Here is a 19,543-nt window from a genome sequence, read left to right as displayed (position 1 = left end):
TAACACCTGGTATGATTATCGAATCAATATATTGCTCATTTCCAAAATACATTTGCCTTTGAATATGGGTAGATCGTCAGGAAAGGTTAGGGGTAAGGATGATCAACACCGTTACTTAGCACTGCAGAACAGCAAGTCGTGAGTAAATATTACATGTGGGGAAGGGGGTATTCAGACTTGGTTCTGGGACACTTTCTGTGCGTGGAATAATACTGCAATAACAATAGAATCCTATAAAGTGGGAAAGATCTGTGCTTATAAACAGTCGTCCAGTTTTTGTGCAATTTAGACCAAACTTGGCAAGCATTCTCCGCAGTTTGTGGTGGAGGGGGTCATCCAGGGTGCATTAATTGGGTTGGAATCACAATTTTGTGGGTGTGATGTTCATAATGAAGGGTTTAACCTGTTACAAAGGTGAAATAGGTAGCTGTAGAAATGGTCTTGTAGTAGCAAGAAAATAAATATATGAAAATAAAGGGAATCCCCCGCCATTGAACCAGTCGGCCATCTTGGATCCGGCCACGCCCAAAATCAATAGGGTTCTTCCTTTTCAGGTGGTACATGTGTGACCCAAATTTCAAATCGATATGGCGAACAGTTTATGAGTTATCGCACTCACAGCTATAAATGTTGACGCCCAGCCAGCCGGACGACCCGGGTGACAACAATATCCCCCTTCCGCCACGCGGCGGGGAATAAAAACATTGAATGAATAAAAGGTGTTGATGGTGCATCGAAAGACAAAAGTTGAATCATTCTGGAAACACAGCATTGGGGAGGGGAAAGGCGAGGTTTTAAAGCGATGCAAAACAGGCATTCAACCGTATAACAGGTGTGGAACTATTGTTACGAATCTGGCAGCCATGAGCACTCAACATTTAGGTCGCCATAGCTCAGTTATTGCATTAAGTAAATGTGGATAGATAGCTCCCTTTCCCCTATGTCTAATGGGAATTAAGTGGACATGCGCTACGGGTTATTTTATAATTAGGATTTTTTACACCACCAACAACAATGGCATCCTCCCTGGCTTCCTTTCACCATCGGCCTTTCTGACACGCATACGTGCCGAGCGCCTGTGGGCAGAGTTCCATTGGCAAATGACGGATTGGCTCCGCTCCAGGGTCGAGCAAGACGTGTTGCCTTCAGCCAATGGGCAAAGTGCGAGCGACGTACGCCGCATTCCAGCCAATGCAGAGGCACGTCGCCCGAAGGAGGAATGCCTCTCAGGGGGGATGGGCCGCAAGGATGCTCGCCACGCCCCCCAGACGAATCACGAACGGATCGCCTGACATGAACCGGCCAATCCGGAGGCGAGTTGCATCGGGGGAGTGAAGAGAAGCGTGGGTGTGTGAGAAGAGGTCCGTCTTTTCCCCTTGAGCCTGTCCCGCGGAAGATCACCTGCCTGCAATTCTGTCCCGCCAAGAATCGCTTGCCTTTGTCTGCTGGCGCTCGCTGTCTCGTCGCGTGCTGGAGTCCGACGCTGCCCTCCGTACCTAGTGGTTGCAGCGGCATCGAGTTGTGGGTTTGAGTCCCGCCGAGCCGGATCGTCAAGGGCCGCACGAGGTGGGAAGGTCCAAGCTAGCTTCTTACCTCCAGCTCACCTTTCCTCCGAGCTGGGGGTATCAATAAAGACCTGACGGGGTCCATTTCTTTTCGGGGGTGTGTGTCTGGTGCGGGCCAGTCCTTTAAGTAGCACCTGTATAAGTGCTTGTGTATAAATTTCCATTTCTTTTATATTCGGATAACTCTGCCCTTCACACAATTCATGCTCGCCTCGTCCCCCGATTATTGTAAATAAATCCCCTCTTGTTGAATGCCCCAGCTCAGCCTTGTCCTTTCTATCATTGGTTTGCCGTGCTGCGAAAGGGAATTAGGAGGCCTCATTGTTGCCGTAATCGTGCAATTTGCCGGCAGGTTTCTGGTACTCTCCGCTCGGGTTACGACTCGGATCCGGCTCATCCTGCTGAGGGTGAATTTCCCTGGTAGTTTGACGACGTGGGTATTTAGGTATATTGAAATTGGCAATTGACCCTACCCCATGTAGTCGACCTATCGGCGACCTTTGGTCCGATAAGGGACCCGTGACCTTTCAAATTTATCTGAAAGGTACGACCAAAATACCGGGTGTTCCAGTGGAGTCGGTGGAGCTGACTCCACTGCTCCCCCTAGCGGTCGTGCTCGCCACACTATCTCTGCATGTGTGAACCTTTTCAAAAATAGCTGCACTACAAAGATACTTTAATATATGCATAGCTCATCACTGTGTCCTCCAACTTCATATATATGTCCTATATGAGACAAAGGTACATTTGCTCGTAATAATAAGAAATAACAACATTGAGGGATTTTTAGAGGTCGGCATTTTTTTTGCAAATTTTCGTACATTGCTGGGATATCATGTTAAATCATACTTTGTATCATCTCAGAGAAAATCATAGCACATGCCGAGCTTTAACAAAGATAAAACAGTTTCACTTGCAAAGTATAGACAAGCTTTTCAAAATGAAAATGGTTGATCGGATGCTTAGATGTGCAGCATGCAAACATCAGCCAATACCTTGCTGGAACACGTGTGCAGCTCACGGTGAGTCCTACGGTTCTCTTCCAGAGAAGTTTGGTGCGCATGTTTTAGCCGTTCATATTCCCTGTGCACACATGAAACAATGCACCCCAAACGGGCTAGCTCACTGGAACCTTTTGCACTTTGTTGAGAACCTAGTTCTACTTTCAAGTACAAATTACAACTCAGGAGGTTACAGTATTGTTCCATTCCAAAACATAAGGCATTCTGCACAGACATTGTCCTCATTCCTTTGACTCCAAATTTGCAATGAAAAATAAATAAATAAATGGCATCTTAAGATTGAGGTATTCACAGTAATAACGAAGACACTCGGTAGAGCGCATACCTCCACAACGTAACGCCTGATCCACCAGAACATATCGGGCGCAATACATTTTTGGAATATCATGTTATACAGTACTACATCATTTTTAGACTTTATCTCTCAATGGTGAAGAATCACTTTAAAAGTTAAATAATTATCGTATCCAGATCCGGATTCTGATCTTCACGAAAATCAAATCAATTTGTCCTCGTAACACACCCAACCTGTCCCCCAAGTTTCATATGAATCCGTCCACAACCTTTTGAGATATCGTGCTATATATCATTTTTGGCCCCATTTCTGAATGGTGAAGAATCACTTGAAAAAATTCTAGGAGTCGGATCTGGATCCGGATCCTCACCAAAATCTAATCAAGTTAGTCTGTCACACACCCAACCTGTCCACAAAATTTCATCCGGATCTGTCCACAACTTTGATATATCCTGCACACAAAGACAGACAGACAGACAGACAAAGTGATGAAAACATAACCTTCTTCACCTTCAGTGGCGGAGGTAACGAGAAAGTATTCCAAAATGCAATGCCCATCCATATCAGCTTTGTACTCCAAACAATAGCTAAAACATATTTCTCATTTACAAAGCACTTTCTAACCGCTGACTGATATTTAGGATCAGTACCTTCTGGGTGACATAGAAAGCTGAAATTTTGCGTGCCAGTGGATAGCGAAGTCGGTACACCGGGAAATCACAGAATCACACAACACCCATAAATAAAAACAAATAAATGAAAAAAATGCAGGCGAGGGAACTGAGCCTATGGGAAAGCATGGTAATTTTTTGTCGATGGGACATCGAAGTCAATGCACAAGGAAAAAAAAAAAAAGTCAGACAGACAGACATGCGATTGCAAAAACCTGTCTTCAGCTGCATTGGGGGGAGGGGGGACGGACTAATAATAACAACTCATTAAAACAATAATTGTAGATCAGTGCCATTAACACTAATCATACACTATGCAAATACACATCATCTGTGGATAGCTTGTGTTCCACATCACAGCATTCTGGAGCAGTGACATCTGCAGACCTAATGCATGGTAATCAATTACACCAATAGCCTTTGCATTTTCAAACCAAAAATGGTCAACTCCATCAAACTGTACCATATGGTTATATGAATGTCAAAATACCACATAGTATGTGAATGCAGAACAAATCTAGGAAATACTGTTGACCAAACCTCCTCAGCGAAATGCAGTACATGCTGAGCTGCTCCACAGCATTACGACCACTCCCCATGTCGTGCACCATCTCTTCAACATCAGAATCCTTGCTCTGGAACAGTTCATTCAGCCTGAAAGACAGAAAAGAATGGCATGGGGAAGGAAAGGAAGTACTTGTGTTCATGTGTGGAAAGACATTTCCATACGACTATCCACAACGGCACTTGGCAGAGCGTATCCCTCCGCCAGGCTGAACAGTTTATGTTTTGTCTCCCGTTGATAGGCCAAATCTGCATCCGGACCTCAACTTAAACCTAATCAGCTTGTTCTTGTCACCTACCCAACTAATCCACCAAGTTTTTCAGAATCCGTCCAAAACTTTGAAGCATCGTGCCATGTATCATTTTTTCACCCCATCTTTCAAAGGTGAAAAATCACTTGAACAATTGTAGTTTCAAAATCCAGATCTTCACCAAAATCAAATTATTTTGGCCTCGTCACACACCGAACCTCTGCACCAAATTTTGTCCAAATCCTTCAACAACTTTTTGATATATCCTGTTCATAAACAAATAAACAGACAGGAGTGAAAACAACCTCCACACACCTTCGGTGGTGGAGAAAATAAATAAAATTCAATGCTCCCACCAACGGATACTTTTTTAAAATGTTTATCATTTCTACGAGTAATATTGCATAGGCCTTATTCGTTTTTCACAATTAAATATAAAAAATTGCTTGACATACTTCTCTAGGTTCTTGAGTTTCTGGTGAAGTTGCCGAGTTTCTTCCCGGGCTTTCTTTGCCTCTTGAGCCTGATTCTCAAGAAAGCGATTCTGTTTCTGCAGCAACAACAAAAAACATGATATAAATATATATTGGATTCGCTATATACGAGATATCCCTTATTGTCGGGTTTTCCGGGTGTGCGTGTGTGCATGTGTGTGTCTGCAACGCGAGGCTCCACAGCATGAACCAGCGAACCGATTTCGATGAAACTTTGCCAACAGGTGGAATATATACTGGGATTGTGCACGTTTGAATTTCGTTGCCGAGCATCCACCCGTTGCTGTGCAGCGGCCGAAAAACCGTGTACAGTATTTTCAATACTTGTCCTTCAGTTTTGAATGTAGAGAAACGAGACTTCGGAATTAAACACGTCGAGATATTTAGAAAATTTTACTCGAGCCGATTTTTGATTGAGGTTTTATTTTTCAAATGGTAGTCCTTCAAAAATCGGGTGTCTATTTACCGTCATTTAAGGTGTGTATACAGTGTTTTTAAGGAACTACATCGTCGTTCTACCTTCGATCTCTCCTCGATCCAAACGTTATTGACCAAAGTGAAAAGGATCCAAAATAAATGGAATCACCGGCATTTCTGTCTTTGTGGATTTCTAATAATATGTTTATTTATTTACTGAAAACGATTCCACGATCCACACACCACCTTCAATTATTTATTTACCGAAAACAATTCCACGATCCACACACCACCTTCAATTATTTATTTATTTACCGAAAACGATTCCCCACCCACACACCACCTCCAATTATTTATTTATTTACCGAAAACGATTCCACGACCCACACTCCACCTCCAATTATTTATCGAAAACGATTCCATGACCCACACTCCGCCTCCAAATATTGATTTATTTACCGAAAACGATTCCGCGACCCACACACCACCTCCAATTATTTATTATTTAAAGTGGGAGTGGCGTAGGAAAGTGGGTGTGGCTTATGAAAAATATTGTGTGGCTCAGGAGGTGTGGTCAAGCAAGAGCATCGAGAGTAGTTTATCGGGGTACGTGTGTGTGTGTGTGTGTGTGTGTGTGTGTGTGTGTGTGTGTGTGTGTGTGTGTGTGTGTGTGTGTGTGTGTGTGTGTGTGTGTGTGTGTGTGTGTGTGTGTGTGTGTGTACGTGCGTGTCTGCAACGCGAGGCTCCACAGCACAAACCAGCAAACAGATTATTTTTCAAATGGTAGTCCTTCAAAAATAGGGTGTCTATTTTCCGTCATTTTTTATGAGTAGTGCCAGTTGGCAAAATATGCAATAGGAAAAATCTTGCCAGGCAGAGGAACAATTGTATGTGAACCAATACGTCTTGGTAATGAATCTTCGTCGGTGGATCAGCCAGAATGAAAAGCATCGTATCCAGCGCTTCGATCCTAGCGAATCTCTTGTCGCCTCCCGCTTGTGTGTGTGTATATATATACACATATATATATATATATATATATATATATATATATATATATATATATATATATATATATATATATATATATATATATATATATATATATATATCATCTAAATCGAGCGAACTCGGGTATTTTGCCTCTCGACGGCAGAAATAATCTTCAGTGGTTGCCAGTCCTATTGTAGATCATGGTGTTTGCTTGAACCGGTCTCCCCCCTAAGGCAGAGTGCACTTCATACCGTTCTGCAAGTATATTAGCAGTCGCTAATTCATGCCTCATCTCTCCGCTGCCATAGATGATTTTCTGACTATACTTTGTCTGTTTCCTATCCCTCAACCTGCCTAGCATGGTTGTACCTACCAGTTTAGCTCTCTGGGTTTTTGGAACACACTCAATGTGATAGTCAACCCACAGTGCCCGAATAACCCCCACAGCCATCCCAAATGCCCGAGTGCTGTGCTTTTCTCTAGCAATTTAAGGGGTGAGCCCAGCCAGAACATAAATCACAAGCACTCTCGCATTTGGCCACTCGGGCTTAACCTGTACAGTCCTCAGGCACACATGGTCATAGCACAAGTCGGGCGCTGGATGTCATCCCAGTATTCGAAAACCCGATGTTTTCGCCTGTCGCCCTAATATATATATATATATATATATATATATATATATATATATATATATATATATATATATATATATATATATGTTACAGATTTCTGCCTGCCGGCGTGCGAACGACCGCGTTTAACCAATCGCGGCCGCTTCGCCCACCGAACGGACAATCCAGTCGCGGCTTTCCAGATAAACGCCGAAAACCAGCCACGGGTGTGTTTTTAAACACACTACAACCTTGTCCTTACTCTACCCACGCTACAGGGTAAATCGCCGAATTGTCGATATACCTAATTAATCGCGCGGGTAGATTACCGAGAGATTGTACCTCAACGGGACCGCTTGGAAACGAGCCGCTTAAGCAGCTCGCTTCCTTTTGGGATAACCGAGCGGGGTATTATCACGCAGTCCCGTTGGACCCGATCACTTTACCGGCTATTTAAAAACCAACTATATTCTGAGTGCAAGATGGCAGCTCAATTAAGAGAGGAGGATGCAACGAACGGGTTAACATTTGAACAAGCACATTTATTACAAAGCACACGTAAACAATGATGCAGTCATGCAGGTATGCAATTATGCATGGCCGAACACGCACACAAGTATACAACCAACAAAAGTAATGCAAAAAAGAGCTACTACCATCTATCTATTATGTACAGTCACTTATACAGTTCTACTTGCGGACATGGCGCCACAACATTCATTCAAAAGCAAGGAAAAACCCCAGGAAAGACAAGGGGTTGACTGGACCTCCTTGGGTCTTTATTGCACAGAGCCGTGTAGACTGCAGAGGCTCCGCGAGGCCGCGCTGGTTACCTTCACCTCGCTGGGGCGACCCGCGACATCCCGTCCCTACGACCGCTGTCGTGATCGCGGTCCGGCCCAGGCCTCGTCTGACGGCCTGGTGATTTGGGCCCAGCCGGCAACGCCTCAGAGGAACGAACAGGCCTTATGCTCTTTCAGAGTTGAGCCCGTCCATCCCTCGCGCTGCTCGGACTGTCCCGAAGCCCGATCACCTCAGACCGTTCGCTCTGGCTGGCAACCTCTCCACGTCCCACATGAACACGCCGTTATGCGTGGCACGGCCGGCCTGCTGTGCTCCCCGCTCCGTCTCCTCGGCGAACCCGGACTTCCACTGCCCTCCACTGGGCTCGAACTCCGCTCCTCACACCGCTCCAGACCCTGACCGACTCCTCCTGACCAGCGCTCTGCTTTATAGGGTTCGTGAGGTGAGATCTGATCTCCGCACTTTCACCTCTGACCCCCACTGGCTCCGCCCCTCTCGCTCTCCTGATCCGAATTCCGAGGCGAAGCTTGGAGCGAGCGGACGTGGTAGGAATCACCATCGCTAAAGGGAGAGCGGACGTGGTAGAAATCAGCATCGCTGGTAACAAGGAAACCACCGCTTTTGTTTGCGGTGACCTCGCCGTGGCCGGTGCAAAGATGGCGGCACCCGCGGAGTTGAAGGTGAAGCGATGTTGTTCCGTTGTTGGGTATTGGGGGAGATGCGGTTTGGGAAATGGTGGCTGTGGTTGGCATTGTGGAGAAGGTGGTTGTGTGAGGGCGGTTGTGGAGGAGGTGGTTGTGTGAAGGTGGTTGTGAGAGCGCTGTTGGTGGTGGAGGTGGTGGTTGTGAGCGGTTGGTCCAAAATAACGATAGTAAAAGAAAAACGTCTAACTCAAAGATCACAGCCCTGATCACACGAATAATCCCCATTAGACAACGGTGGGGAAATCTATCTGAACACAGACTTATTGGCATAACTGAACTAAGGACCTATATGGTGCTCTGCGAATTTCCACAGCCATAACAATATATAAACAGACGTGAATGTGTGAATGGACATGCTTCCACCCACATTACACGGCACCCCCACTGTCACTTGAGTGAAGCGAGAGATAAGTAGAAAAGAGGAAACAGAAGATGCTTCAGAAAGACCAAGGATTCTCCAGAGGGAATCCCGATTTACTGAATGAAACGCTTTTCAGAGATTAACACAGGCTGCAACTCTCTCCTGCATTCGGTGAGTAGAGTGTACGAGGTGCAGTGGGACGCCAGAAGCACGCGAGCCAGCATCTACTCCGCTTTATTGCACGACCAGAAGCACACTCTTGCCACCCCTAGCGGGCGAGGCATGATATACGAAAACCCAATCACGTGACACAGCACACTCCTCCCCTCGTAAAATGTCCCGTCACACAATGAACGGATAATCACAACATGACCATCTGAAACCCATCAACACTCATAATCCTCCAAGTACCGCGGCCGCACCCTGACCCGCCTCGGACGGGCAGCGCCACCAGACAGCCCAGGCTCAGACACCTCCCGGCTCGGTCGAGGTGACACCCTCGCCGGACTCGCACTTTCCGCAACACCAGCCACCCCCGACCGCCCAGCCTGCTCGACGTCCCCGGGTAGGATGGCATCAGGCGAAGACCCCCTTGGCGCCGGCCCAGCCAGCCCCGGCGATACTACCGGTGGGGGTCCCGCAACGTTCGGCTCGGGGAGGTGTGGGGGGGTGACGCTGAACAGCGATCATGCATTTGGGTGATACGGTGCGGACCTTAAATGTCGAATACCATTCTGGCGCATAAACTCATCAAATACACCCGTGATGAACTGCGGACCATTATCAGAGACCAGGATCTCCGGCAACCCTTTATTAGCAAAGATCGTCCGCAGCTTCTCTACTGTAATGTTTGCTGAAGTATGCGGCATTACTACAACCTCCGGCCATTTAGAGAATGCATCGATCACAATCAAAAACATCTTGCCATTAACCGGCCCCGCAAAATCTACATGGACCCTCTGCCAAGCTCGGTCTGGCACAGGCCAGAGACCCGAAGCTCGACGCGGGTTATCAGCATCTGTCTGGCACGTGGCGCAACGCTTAACCAACTGCTCAATGTCTTTGTCCAACCCCGGCCACCACAACAGGCTACGAGCAAGACTCTTGGTCTTCATGATGCCAAGGTGACTGACATGCAGTTCTTCCAAACACCGCTGCCTGAACCTCGGTGGAATCACCGTCCTCATTCCCCACATTACGCACCGTTGGACCAACGACAGCTCCGCTGCGCGTGACATGAAAGGTTGAAATGCCGGTGTCGAAGGCAGATCGCTCCAATTCCCCGTATAAATCGCCTGGACGACACGGGCAAGCACCGGATCATGAGCCGATTCCACCGCGACCTGCCTGGCCGTGACCGGCCCACTTTGGACCTGGCCCAGCGCGAACACATCGACCCGGTCGCCCAACTCAGACGCAGCTGCACCCTCCGCACACGGCAAGCGTGAGAGCCCGTCGCAGTTAGCATGCTTCTCGGTGCTTCGGAACTGAATATCATAATCGTAAGCACCCAGAAACAGACACCACCGCTGTATTCGCGCGGCTGCAACCACCGGCACCCCGCGTTCGGGTCTCAGGATGAATTGAAGAGGTTTGTGATCAGTCTGCAAAGTGAAATGCCGCCCTAGCAGATATTGATGAAACCTCCGCACACCCCAGACGAGGCTGAGAGCCTCACGCTCAATCTGGGCATATCCGCGCTCTGCTGCGGACAGGGTCCGGGATGCAAAACAAACAGGCCGCTCGGAACCATCGTCCATCCTGTGGGAGAGCACTGCCCCGATGCCATATGCAGAGCTGTCGCATGCCAATAGGAGCGGACGCGCAGGCTCGTAGTGCACGAGGACCGTATCCTCTGTGAGCAGCCGCTTGACGCGGTCGAACGACGCCTGGTGTGCAGGCCCCCAAGCCCAGCGCTCGTCCTTCTTGAGCAACCGCGTTAACGGCGCAAGTTGTGAGCTGAGCCCGCGCACGAACCTTTGGTAATACTGGGCCATGCCAATGAACGAGCGCAGCTGCGTCTTGTCGTGAGGTGGTGGCATGTGCTGAATCGCCTCCACCTTCCGAGGACCTTTCAACAGCCCCTCCGGCATGATGATGTGCCTGAGGTATTCCAAGCGCTGCTTGAAGAACGCGCACTTGTCCCTGTTTAAGCGCAGGCCGCATGCTTCGAGCTTTGTCAGCACTCGGGCAATGTTCGCAAGATGCTCGTCTGCAGTCTTCCCCGCAATGAGCACATCGTCCAGGTAGGTCTGAGCGGGCAGGCCAATGCAAACCTGATCCATGGCTTTCTGCCACAAAGCTGGGGCCGAAACAATCCCAAAACAGAGTCGGGTATATCGATAGAGTCCTTGACACGTGTTGATTGTCAAAAGCTCACTACTCCCGGGATCCATCGGCAGGTGAAAATATGCATCACGCAGGTCTAGCTTCGTGAAGTATTGACTCCCCGCCAATCGCGCATATATTTCATCGATTGACGGCAGTGGATATTGCTCCACGCTGAGCCCCGGGTTAACCGTGGATTTGAAGTCCCCGCACAATCGGACATCTCCATTCCGTTTCAGCACCGTGACAACCGGGGTGGCCCAATCCGAGCACGACACCCGTTCGATCACTCCACAGGCCTCCAGCCTATCCAGCTCACCCTTGACTTTGTCCCGCAGGGCATACGGCACTGGACGCGGTTTACAAAACCGAGGAACCACCCCTCCTTCAAGAAGAGTTTTGCCTCCATGCCCTTGAGTTTTCAAAGGTCGTCGCTAAACAACCCTTGATGTCTTTGAAGAATCTCCTCCAACTGATCCTCCCACTGGCTCGGCACGGGTTGCACAAGGTGAACTGCGGCCCAGTCTAGCCTGATGCAGGCCATGCAATCTCGGCCGAGGAGAGACGGCCCCCTCCCCCGCACGACGTACACCCGAAGCATGGCGACCTGGCCTTGGTACCGCACAGACACGTCTGCCATCCCGACTGGCGTTATCTTCTCGCGGGTGTACGTGAACAGCGTGAGGTTTGACCTGATAAGCTTCAAGCCGTTGAGTCTACGTGCGGTCTGTTCGCCGATGAGCGACACCGCTGCTCCCGTATCGACCTGGAACGTGATCGGCGTTTCGTTCACTTCGACTTCCACAGTCATCGGGCGCGCCGTCGCCGGGCCAATTGAAAATAGGCTCAACAACGGCCGCTGGTTCCGCCCCGCGTCGCCTCGCACATCGCCGTCCATGACCTTAACGGTGGCCGTCGCCCCACGGCACACACGCGCCAAATGACCCACCTTGTGACAATTCAAACACACGTTGCCTTTACACGGGCATGCACGGCGCAGGTGTCGACCTCCACATCCTAAGCATGTCCGCGGGGTCACCCCGCCGCACGTGCGGCCGCGTGGCGACGTCCGACCCGCATCGAAGGTCGTGCGCGCGTCCCGGGGTGCTCGCGACCCCGCGTGGCCGGTGATGGCTCGACCATCCCCGCGAGTCTGCTCGACCGCTGTAGCCGTGCTGACCGCCGAGTCGAATGTAATGGTTTCATCCTTCAGCCGTAAAACCGCTGAAACCATTTTCGCATCTCGTAAACCAGCAATAAAACGATCTCTGAGCCGAGCTGGCCGCTCCCCCGCCGTGAACTTGCAGGCCACGGAAGAACGCTTAATCCGCGCCACGAAATCAGCAACGCGTTCCTCTGCCCCTTTCGAGAGGCGATCGAACTGGACTCGAGCGAGCTGCAATGACTTCTCCGGCGCCATGTGTGCTTTCATTTTCTCCACAATGTCCCGAAACGACAGCCCGTCATCCCGGGGCCTGTTCGGTGCCACTAAATCACCCAGCAGCCGATAATGCTCTGGCGAAAGCGAAGCGAGCAAGATCGACTTCTGTTTGCTCTCGTCGACCACATCGTTCGCGTGGAAATAGCATTCCAATTGCTCCGAAAACAATTCGAAGTCGTCCCCGTCGAAAACGGGCACAAGTCCGTATTCAACCATCCTCGGCAGCCAACTAGAGTGTACGAGGTGCAGTGGGACGCCAGAAGCACGCGAGCCAGCATCTACTCCGCTTTATTGCGCGACCAGAAGCACACTCTTGCCACCCCTAGCGGGCGAGGCATGATATACGAAAACCCAATCACGTGACACAGCACAGTGAGGACCCAAAGAGCAAGGATACAGTCAATCATTGACCTCTTTGATGTAAAGCCTGACTGCTCTGGACGCTGATGCTCTTGCAGATGGTGACAAACCCTATCAATAATTATCTGAGCAAAGATCTTGCCCGGTAGTTGTTGCAGTCCTGGCGATCACCCTTCCCATTCCAGAGAGGGGCAATAAGGCCTCTCTTCCAGTCAATTGGGATGAAACCTGTGCTCCAAACAAAGCACAGCATTTCCACCAGCCTTGATAAGTTCAGCATGGATGCCACAGATCTCAGGAGCTTTACCCCATTTCAACTGCTTCACCACAGCCTGTGTTTCCACAAACAAATGTGGATCTTGTAGTGTAAGTACGCCAAAGCGCAATGCACCAATTCCTCTGTAAGCAGGACAACAATCATTTGACCACAGGTGATCCTCTTCCCCCTCACAGATTTCTTGCACACAGACCTCTAATCTACCCTCAGCGAACATAAAGTTTTGCACCTCAGCTCGCTGAACAGCTCAGTTCTGCCATCAAGCCTGGCCCTGCGAAATTGGTCAATGGTATATAGTGTCTCTTGGGAGATAAAGCTCTTCACCTGACGGTGAGTGTCCTGGTACTCACTATCAACATCAAGGATTGTAGTTTGGAAGGTACTCCACAACTCTGCAGAATCATCAATGATCAATTATTCATCAATGATCTCTCGGACTCTCTGGAAAATCCTCTATTTCTCTTTGCCGATGACTCAACCCTCTGCCGTACCATCTGTCATCCCTCAGCCCGGCAAGCAGCAGCTTCTTCGCTCACTGCAGATCTGGATAAAATCACAAACTGGTCCAACACGTGGAACATGTCTTTCAATCCAGACAAATCTCACACTCTCACTATGTCTCTTCGAAAGGACCGTTTACAAAACCCCCCCATCCACTTTCTCAACAATCCTCTGGAAGAAGTCTTTTCTTTCAAGCTTCTGGGTCTCACTATCTGCCATGACCTTTCCTGGGAAAGTCACATTTCCAACCTTGCCTCAAAAGCCAGTCGCCGACTGGGAATCCTCCGTCGTGCAAAGTCCTTCCTCGGCCCTCTTGAGCTCCTGACCACTTACAAAGCTTTTGTCCGTAGCCTGATGGAGTACTGCTCTCCCCTCTGGGCTGGTGCTCCTGCCTCCCACCTTTCTCGACTTCACGCTGTCGAAACCAGGGCTTTTAAGATCATTGGCATCTCCCGCAATGAAGCTGAGTCTTTGGGCCTCTCACTCAATCACCGCAGGTTGGTCGGTGGTCTTTCTGTCTTCTACCGACTCCTCTCCAGCCTTGCCCCCTGCTCTCTCTGCGATTTGTCCCAACCACATTTCCACAGGGCGCTCAAGGTCCGCCAACAACCCCCTTCTGGTAAAACTACCAAAATCACGAATCACTGCTCATCTTCACTCTTTCATTCCTCTTTTTTCCCGCCTTTGGAATAAACTTCCTCACTCTATTCTTTCCCATTCTTCCCTTCAGGCTTTCAAAACAGCTGTTCACCACCACCTCTTATCTCCCCCCTTCCCAATCCTCGATCTTTTCTACCCCGATAATCCACCCAAGCCCACTTCCTTCAATTCTCCTGCTTTCCTTCCTGAAAGTCCCTTTAATGTCCATCTTCCCCTCGCCATGTTCCCCGTCCCATCCCCATCCCTCTCCCTTCCACAGTTCACCTGTGTCTGTTCCCCAATGTTTTGTCCCTTCCACTCCCGCCCCTCTTGTCTCATGCCTCCTTGCTGTGAGTTGTGTGTTAGCTCTCATACGAGCCTCGACCAAGGTATACAAAAAAAAAAAAAAAAAAAAAAAAAAAAAAAAAAAAAATCGCCTGAAACACCCAGACCACCCACTCAACATGTTTACAAACTTGTCAGCTACCCTTTAATCATTGAGCTTGCCAATATCTCACCTAACCTGGGAGGGTACCATTCTCTTGGAATTCGAGCTACAGCTTCAGAGTGGATCGACAATGTTGGTCTGCAAAAAGGTGCAATCTGTGTACATCAAGGGAGGAAATGAAAGTGTCGAGAGTTGGGTGTTGTACCAAGACAAGAACACAGGATGGATTTTTGTTGATCCTGCCTTGTATGTGTATTGATCACTCTGAAATGCCTTTTGTCCAACCACACAGATTAGTGCCATGAAAAAGGCAAAGAGGCATTTTGATGCTTTCGCAACACATCACACATTCTTAGGAACAAGCAGATCGAGTACAATAAATAAGCACAAAGCAGTAACATGATCAAATGGGGTATTGAAAAGATCACGAACCGCCACCCTCATCCTTTTTCGGTTAAAAAAATAAAATAAAATAAAATAAATCCAATAATTACAGCATCAATAGAAAAACTTAAACGTTTTTCTCCAGGATAGTATGGACAGAGGCATCCAACAATCATTACAAACCCGGTCAGAAGTATCCCAAGTGTTTACGGCTCCACCCTCAACCACCACTCCCCTTTAAAGATTGCTGATCTGCTTCTTCGTGAGCTTAAATCAGCATTAAACGATTTATCAAGCTTGGGTTATGTAGATCATCAACCTTGCATATCTCACAAAAGAAAAACAAAACCAGGAAGCACGATCAAATTAAGTGAAGCACCAAAAATCTAAAAAAAAGAACCATTATTTAAAAGGGTATTTTTCGTATACCAAGGCGAGGCATGTGGAAGACCGAATACCCTGAACGTATCAGGACATCTATTATATTACTAAAACTCTCACCTTGTATGTATGTATGTATGCATGTTCCCAAAATACAGCCAAAATGGTACACGATAGGGCAAAATTTTTAGGGCCACCTTACTCACCATTCTCCTGCAGTATCAAGTTTCGTTCAAATCGGGCAACGAAAAAAATTTTTTAAAAATCAATTCCCGATTCAGTCAAGTACTCTTCGGGAGTATTTGATCAATGCAAACCACAGCGGTATAGTTCGCTGGAGCTATCTTCTTTATTTATTTTGAAATGATATTTTTTATCAACCACTGTCACAACGGGAACCCAACGGATTCACGGGTCGTCTAGTATATTACTAAAACTCTCATCTTGTATGTATGCATGTTCCCGAAATACAGCCGAAACGGTACACGATAGCGCAAAAATTTTAGTGCCACCTTACTCACCATTCTCCTGCGGTGTGCAGTATCAAGTTTCGTTCAAATCAGGCAACGAAAAAAATTATAAAAAAAATCAATTCCCGATTCAGTCAAGTACTCTTCGGGAGTATTTGATCAATGCAAACCACAGCGGTATAGTTCATTGGAGTTATCTTTTTTATTTGTTTTGAAATTATATTTTTTTTAATCAACCGCTGTCACAACGGGAACCCAACGGATTCACGGGTCGTCTAGTATATTACTAAAACTCTCATCTTGTATGTATGCATGTTCCCGAAATACAGCCGAAACGGTACACGATAGCGCAAAAATTTTAGTGCCACCTTACCCACCATTCTCCTGCGGTGTGCATTATCAAGTTTCGTTCAAATCAGGCAACGAAAAAAATTATAAAAAAATTAATTCCCGATTCAGTCACGTACTCTTTGGGAGTATTTGATCAATGCAAACAACCTCCGCGGTATAGTTCACTGGAGCTATCTTATTTTTTTCTTGAAATGATTTTTTTTTTTCATCAACCGCTGTCACAATGGGAACCCAACGGTTTCACGGATCGTCTTGCAACAGATTAAAAACAAGAAACAAAACACACATGCATGGAATGGACAAGATGGACACAGAAGGAAATATGTGAGCTGAGCTCATCAGCTGAGAAACAGGCAAAATAGATCATAAAAAGAAGTGTTTAGCATCGAGTTCAAATCTGCACAACAGATGCTTTTGCTTTAACTAACCCTCAGAGTAGAACACAAGAGCTCAGATTCTCCCAGGCTCTTTTCTATAGCAGAGAGACTCGCTTTAGAATTCTGCAGCAGCTCACGCAAATTGTCTGCAGTTTGACGTTGTTCCAGCAGCTCACGGTCTGGAGGCACAGATGTGAAAAAGAAAGGCATCAATAAAAACTAAAAATAACAAAAAAAAATAATTGCATACATTATGGGGTACACAGGGTCAGATCATATGCACAAATAACCCCCCACTACCCTTGGAAGGAGCTGACGTTTCCAGATACGTTTATTAAAAAAAAATTACCCCCGTGTGGGGGTGACGGTCATCTTTATAATGTTTTTTACTATCATAATCGATGAACCGTTGCCAGATATCTCCTAAAATGACAGACTAGATAGGTTTTGAAAATGGCGACTTTCACAACTTTCGTGACCTCGTGGCCTTGACCCTGACCTCGAATCCGGGGAAAATATGTCGTTGGGTATCACTCATCGACCTCTACCCACATACCAAATTTCATCAAGATCGGAAGTAAAAAGTTTTCTTTGTACCGGGAGGTGTTTTTGACCATCTTCCAGGTTACGTGGCGGCCAAACGGGACGGAAATTCAAAAATCTGTCCGGTTAGATACAAGATAATATTTTTTACTCTCATAATCAATAAACAGTTGCCAAATATCTTGTAGAATGGCAGACGAGATAGGTTTTGAAAATGGCGATTTTTGAAAATCCGAGATGAAAATCTCGGAAGAGATGACCTAATAAGGAAATCCTCTGAATGTGGACGTCTAATTATAGAATAGAAAACAGCTGGGACAATCTGGGGAGACAACTTTCAATTTTCACCTGCACATGTGGAAAAGTGCAAATGACTAAAACACTGATCCCTGCCTAAAGGAGGTAGGTATTGATCCTATATTTTGTTCCTGGAGGGAGTGGGTATTACTTGGTAAAAAAAAATAAAATACACAAAACTCAAGTGCAGGGTGTCCCAGATGAAATGCCACAATTGTAAACATTTATTAACAACAAATTATTCCCGACAACAAACTTGGTACCACTATACAAAGGACAGCATAAAGTTTTGTTATCTTTGCCAAAGGAGAGGGACATTTGGGTCCGTTTGTTTGTCCGCACAAAACTTTGTTTTTCTCCGCAACCGCTTGTCGGATTGAGACAATTTTAACCATTGATGAGACTACTCATATATATATAACATTTTAATGATGATGATGTCATAGGTCATGTGGTGTGGCAGCCATATTGGAAAAAAACAGAAAACCTTTGGACCTCTATCTCTAAAAACAGACCAAGGAAAAAAATTGAAACTTGGCACATAGCAAGTACACCTCATGGGGAATGAGTGTGATTTTTTATGACATCATAGGCACCTTCGTCATGACGTCATAATTTCATATGTAGAATGCCACATCCGATCAGGATGAAAATTGTTGAGGGTCATCTTGGGATAAAATGATCCACAAAAAATGTTTTTGACGACGTCATCGGTCACGCGATTTGGCAGCCATATTGATTATATATATATATATATATATATATATATATATATATATATATATATATATATATATATATATATATATATATAACCTTCAAAAATCTGAAATGGCTGAACCAGTCATCACTGCCAGCATTTATAAAGTGGCAGTTCCAACTATGTCTCTTATTAATTACGTAACACACCAGTACACAAACAACACACAAAAGTCCTGGTGAGGGTCTGCAATCTGACTGCTTATTTTCTTGTTTCATATGTCGGGCCACTGATTTTTTTCGTTTCAAAATATTTATATGTATATATGTATATATATATATATTTAAAAAATAAACTTTTTCAGCTTCCAAAATATATAAATTCCATCTCGAAAAACAAATTCAGTTTCGTGTTATCATTTCTTTGAACACTTACATTAGAAAAATAAGTATAGATAGATATATATATATATATATATATATATATATATATATATATATATATATATATATATATATCTATATATATATAAAACATTTTCCTCGTTTTCCTCGAGTCACCACCCCAAAAATTCTCCAGGGCACCACAAGCCCGCGTATTTTGCCATCAGGGTCAGGTATGGGAGCATGTGCCAGAACAGCGCGTCGCTGCGTCCACTTTCCGCCGGTACTCCAGGGGCCTCTGTCTGGCCATCCCCCAGGCAGATGCCAGGCCCATCCCCATCTCCTTGAGATGATGGTCAACCTGCTGCAACCACGAGGCACGTGGTCGGCCCACTGGCCTCCTCCACTCATGAGACTCCCTCGCTGAGAGAATCTGGTGAGCAGGATCAGCATCAGGAAAACGAGCCACATGTCCATACAGCCGCAACTGACGCTCACGGACTATGCAGGTAACAAATCTCATCCGAGTCTCTCTCAGCAACCGCTCGTTGGACACAAAATCCAACCAGCGATAGCCAAGGATTCTCCGAAGAGACCTGGTACCAAAGTAATTAAGTCTCCATCTCAGATCCTTGGTCAGAGTCCAAGTCTCGCACCCATAGAGCAAGACTGGAAGTACCAAGGACCTGAAGACTCGGACTTTCGTCCTCCCGCACAGGTACCGGCAGCGCCACACCCCATGATCCAGTGAATTCATGACTCCCCAGGCCCGACCCAGATGTCTATTGACCTCTGACTCGCAGCCAGCAGAGACATGAATATCACTGCCAAGGTAAGTTAATCTCTCCACGACCTCAACATCCTCACCACAAACAGACACAGACAGGACAGCAGCATCCAAGATGTCACCG

The 19,543-nt window shown here is 46.7% G+C and overlaps 1 protein-coding gene across 1 annotated transcript in view; it reads right to left on the bottom strand.

Moving 5' to 3' along the window:
- TRAIP (TRAF interacting protein) overlaps positions 1 to 19,543 on the bottom strand; it is a 67,806-nt gene that overhangs the window by 32,079 nt on the left and 16,184 nt on the right. Inside the window, exons 6-9 of the mRNA XM_085899076.1 lie at positions 16,761 to 16,888; positions 4,824 to 4,918; positions 4,094 to 4,207; positions 2,561 to 2,648 (exon numbers count right to left, since the gene is read on the bottom strand). Coding sequence (XP_085755202.1) covers positions 2,561 to 2,648; positions 4,094 to 4,207; positions 4,824 to 4,918; positions 16,761 to 16,888 — 425 coding nt within the window. The remainder of the gene's footprint in view (positions 1 to 2,560; positions 2,649 to 4,093; positions 4,208 to 4,823; positions 4,919 to 16,760; positions 16,889 to 19,543) is intronic.

The sequence above is a fragment of the Eptatretus burgeri genome, chromosome 10 (assembly GCF_056783735.1).
Source record: "Eptatretus burgeri isolate ZD-2024b chromosome 10, Ebu_testis_v1, whole genome shotgun sequence".
Taxonomy (NCBI): domain Eukaryota; kingdom Metazoa; phylum Chordata; class Myxini; order Myxiniformes; family Myxinidae; genus Eptatretus; species Eptatretus burgeri.
The sequence above is the reverse complement of the archived record's forward strand: the minus strand, read 5'-3'. Positions and strand labels throughout refer to the sequence as shown.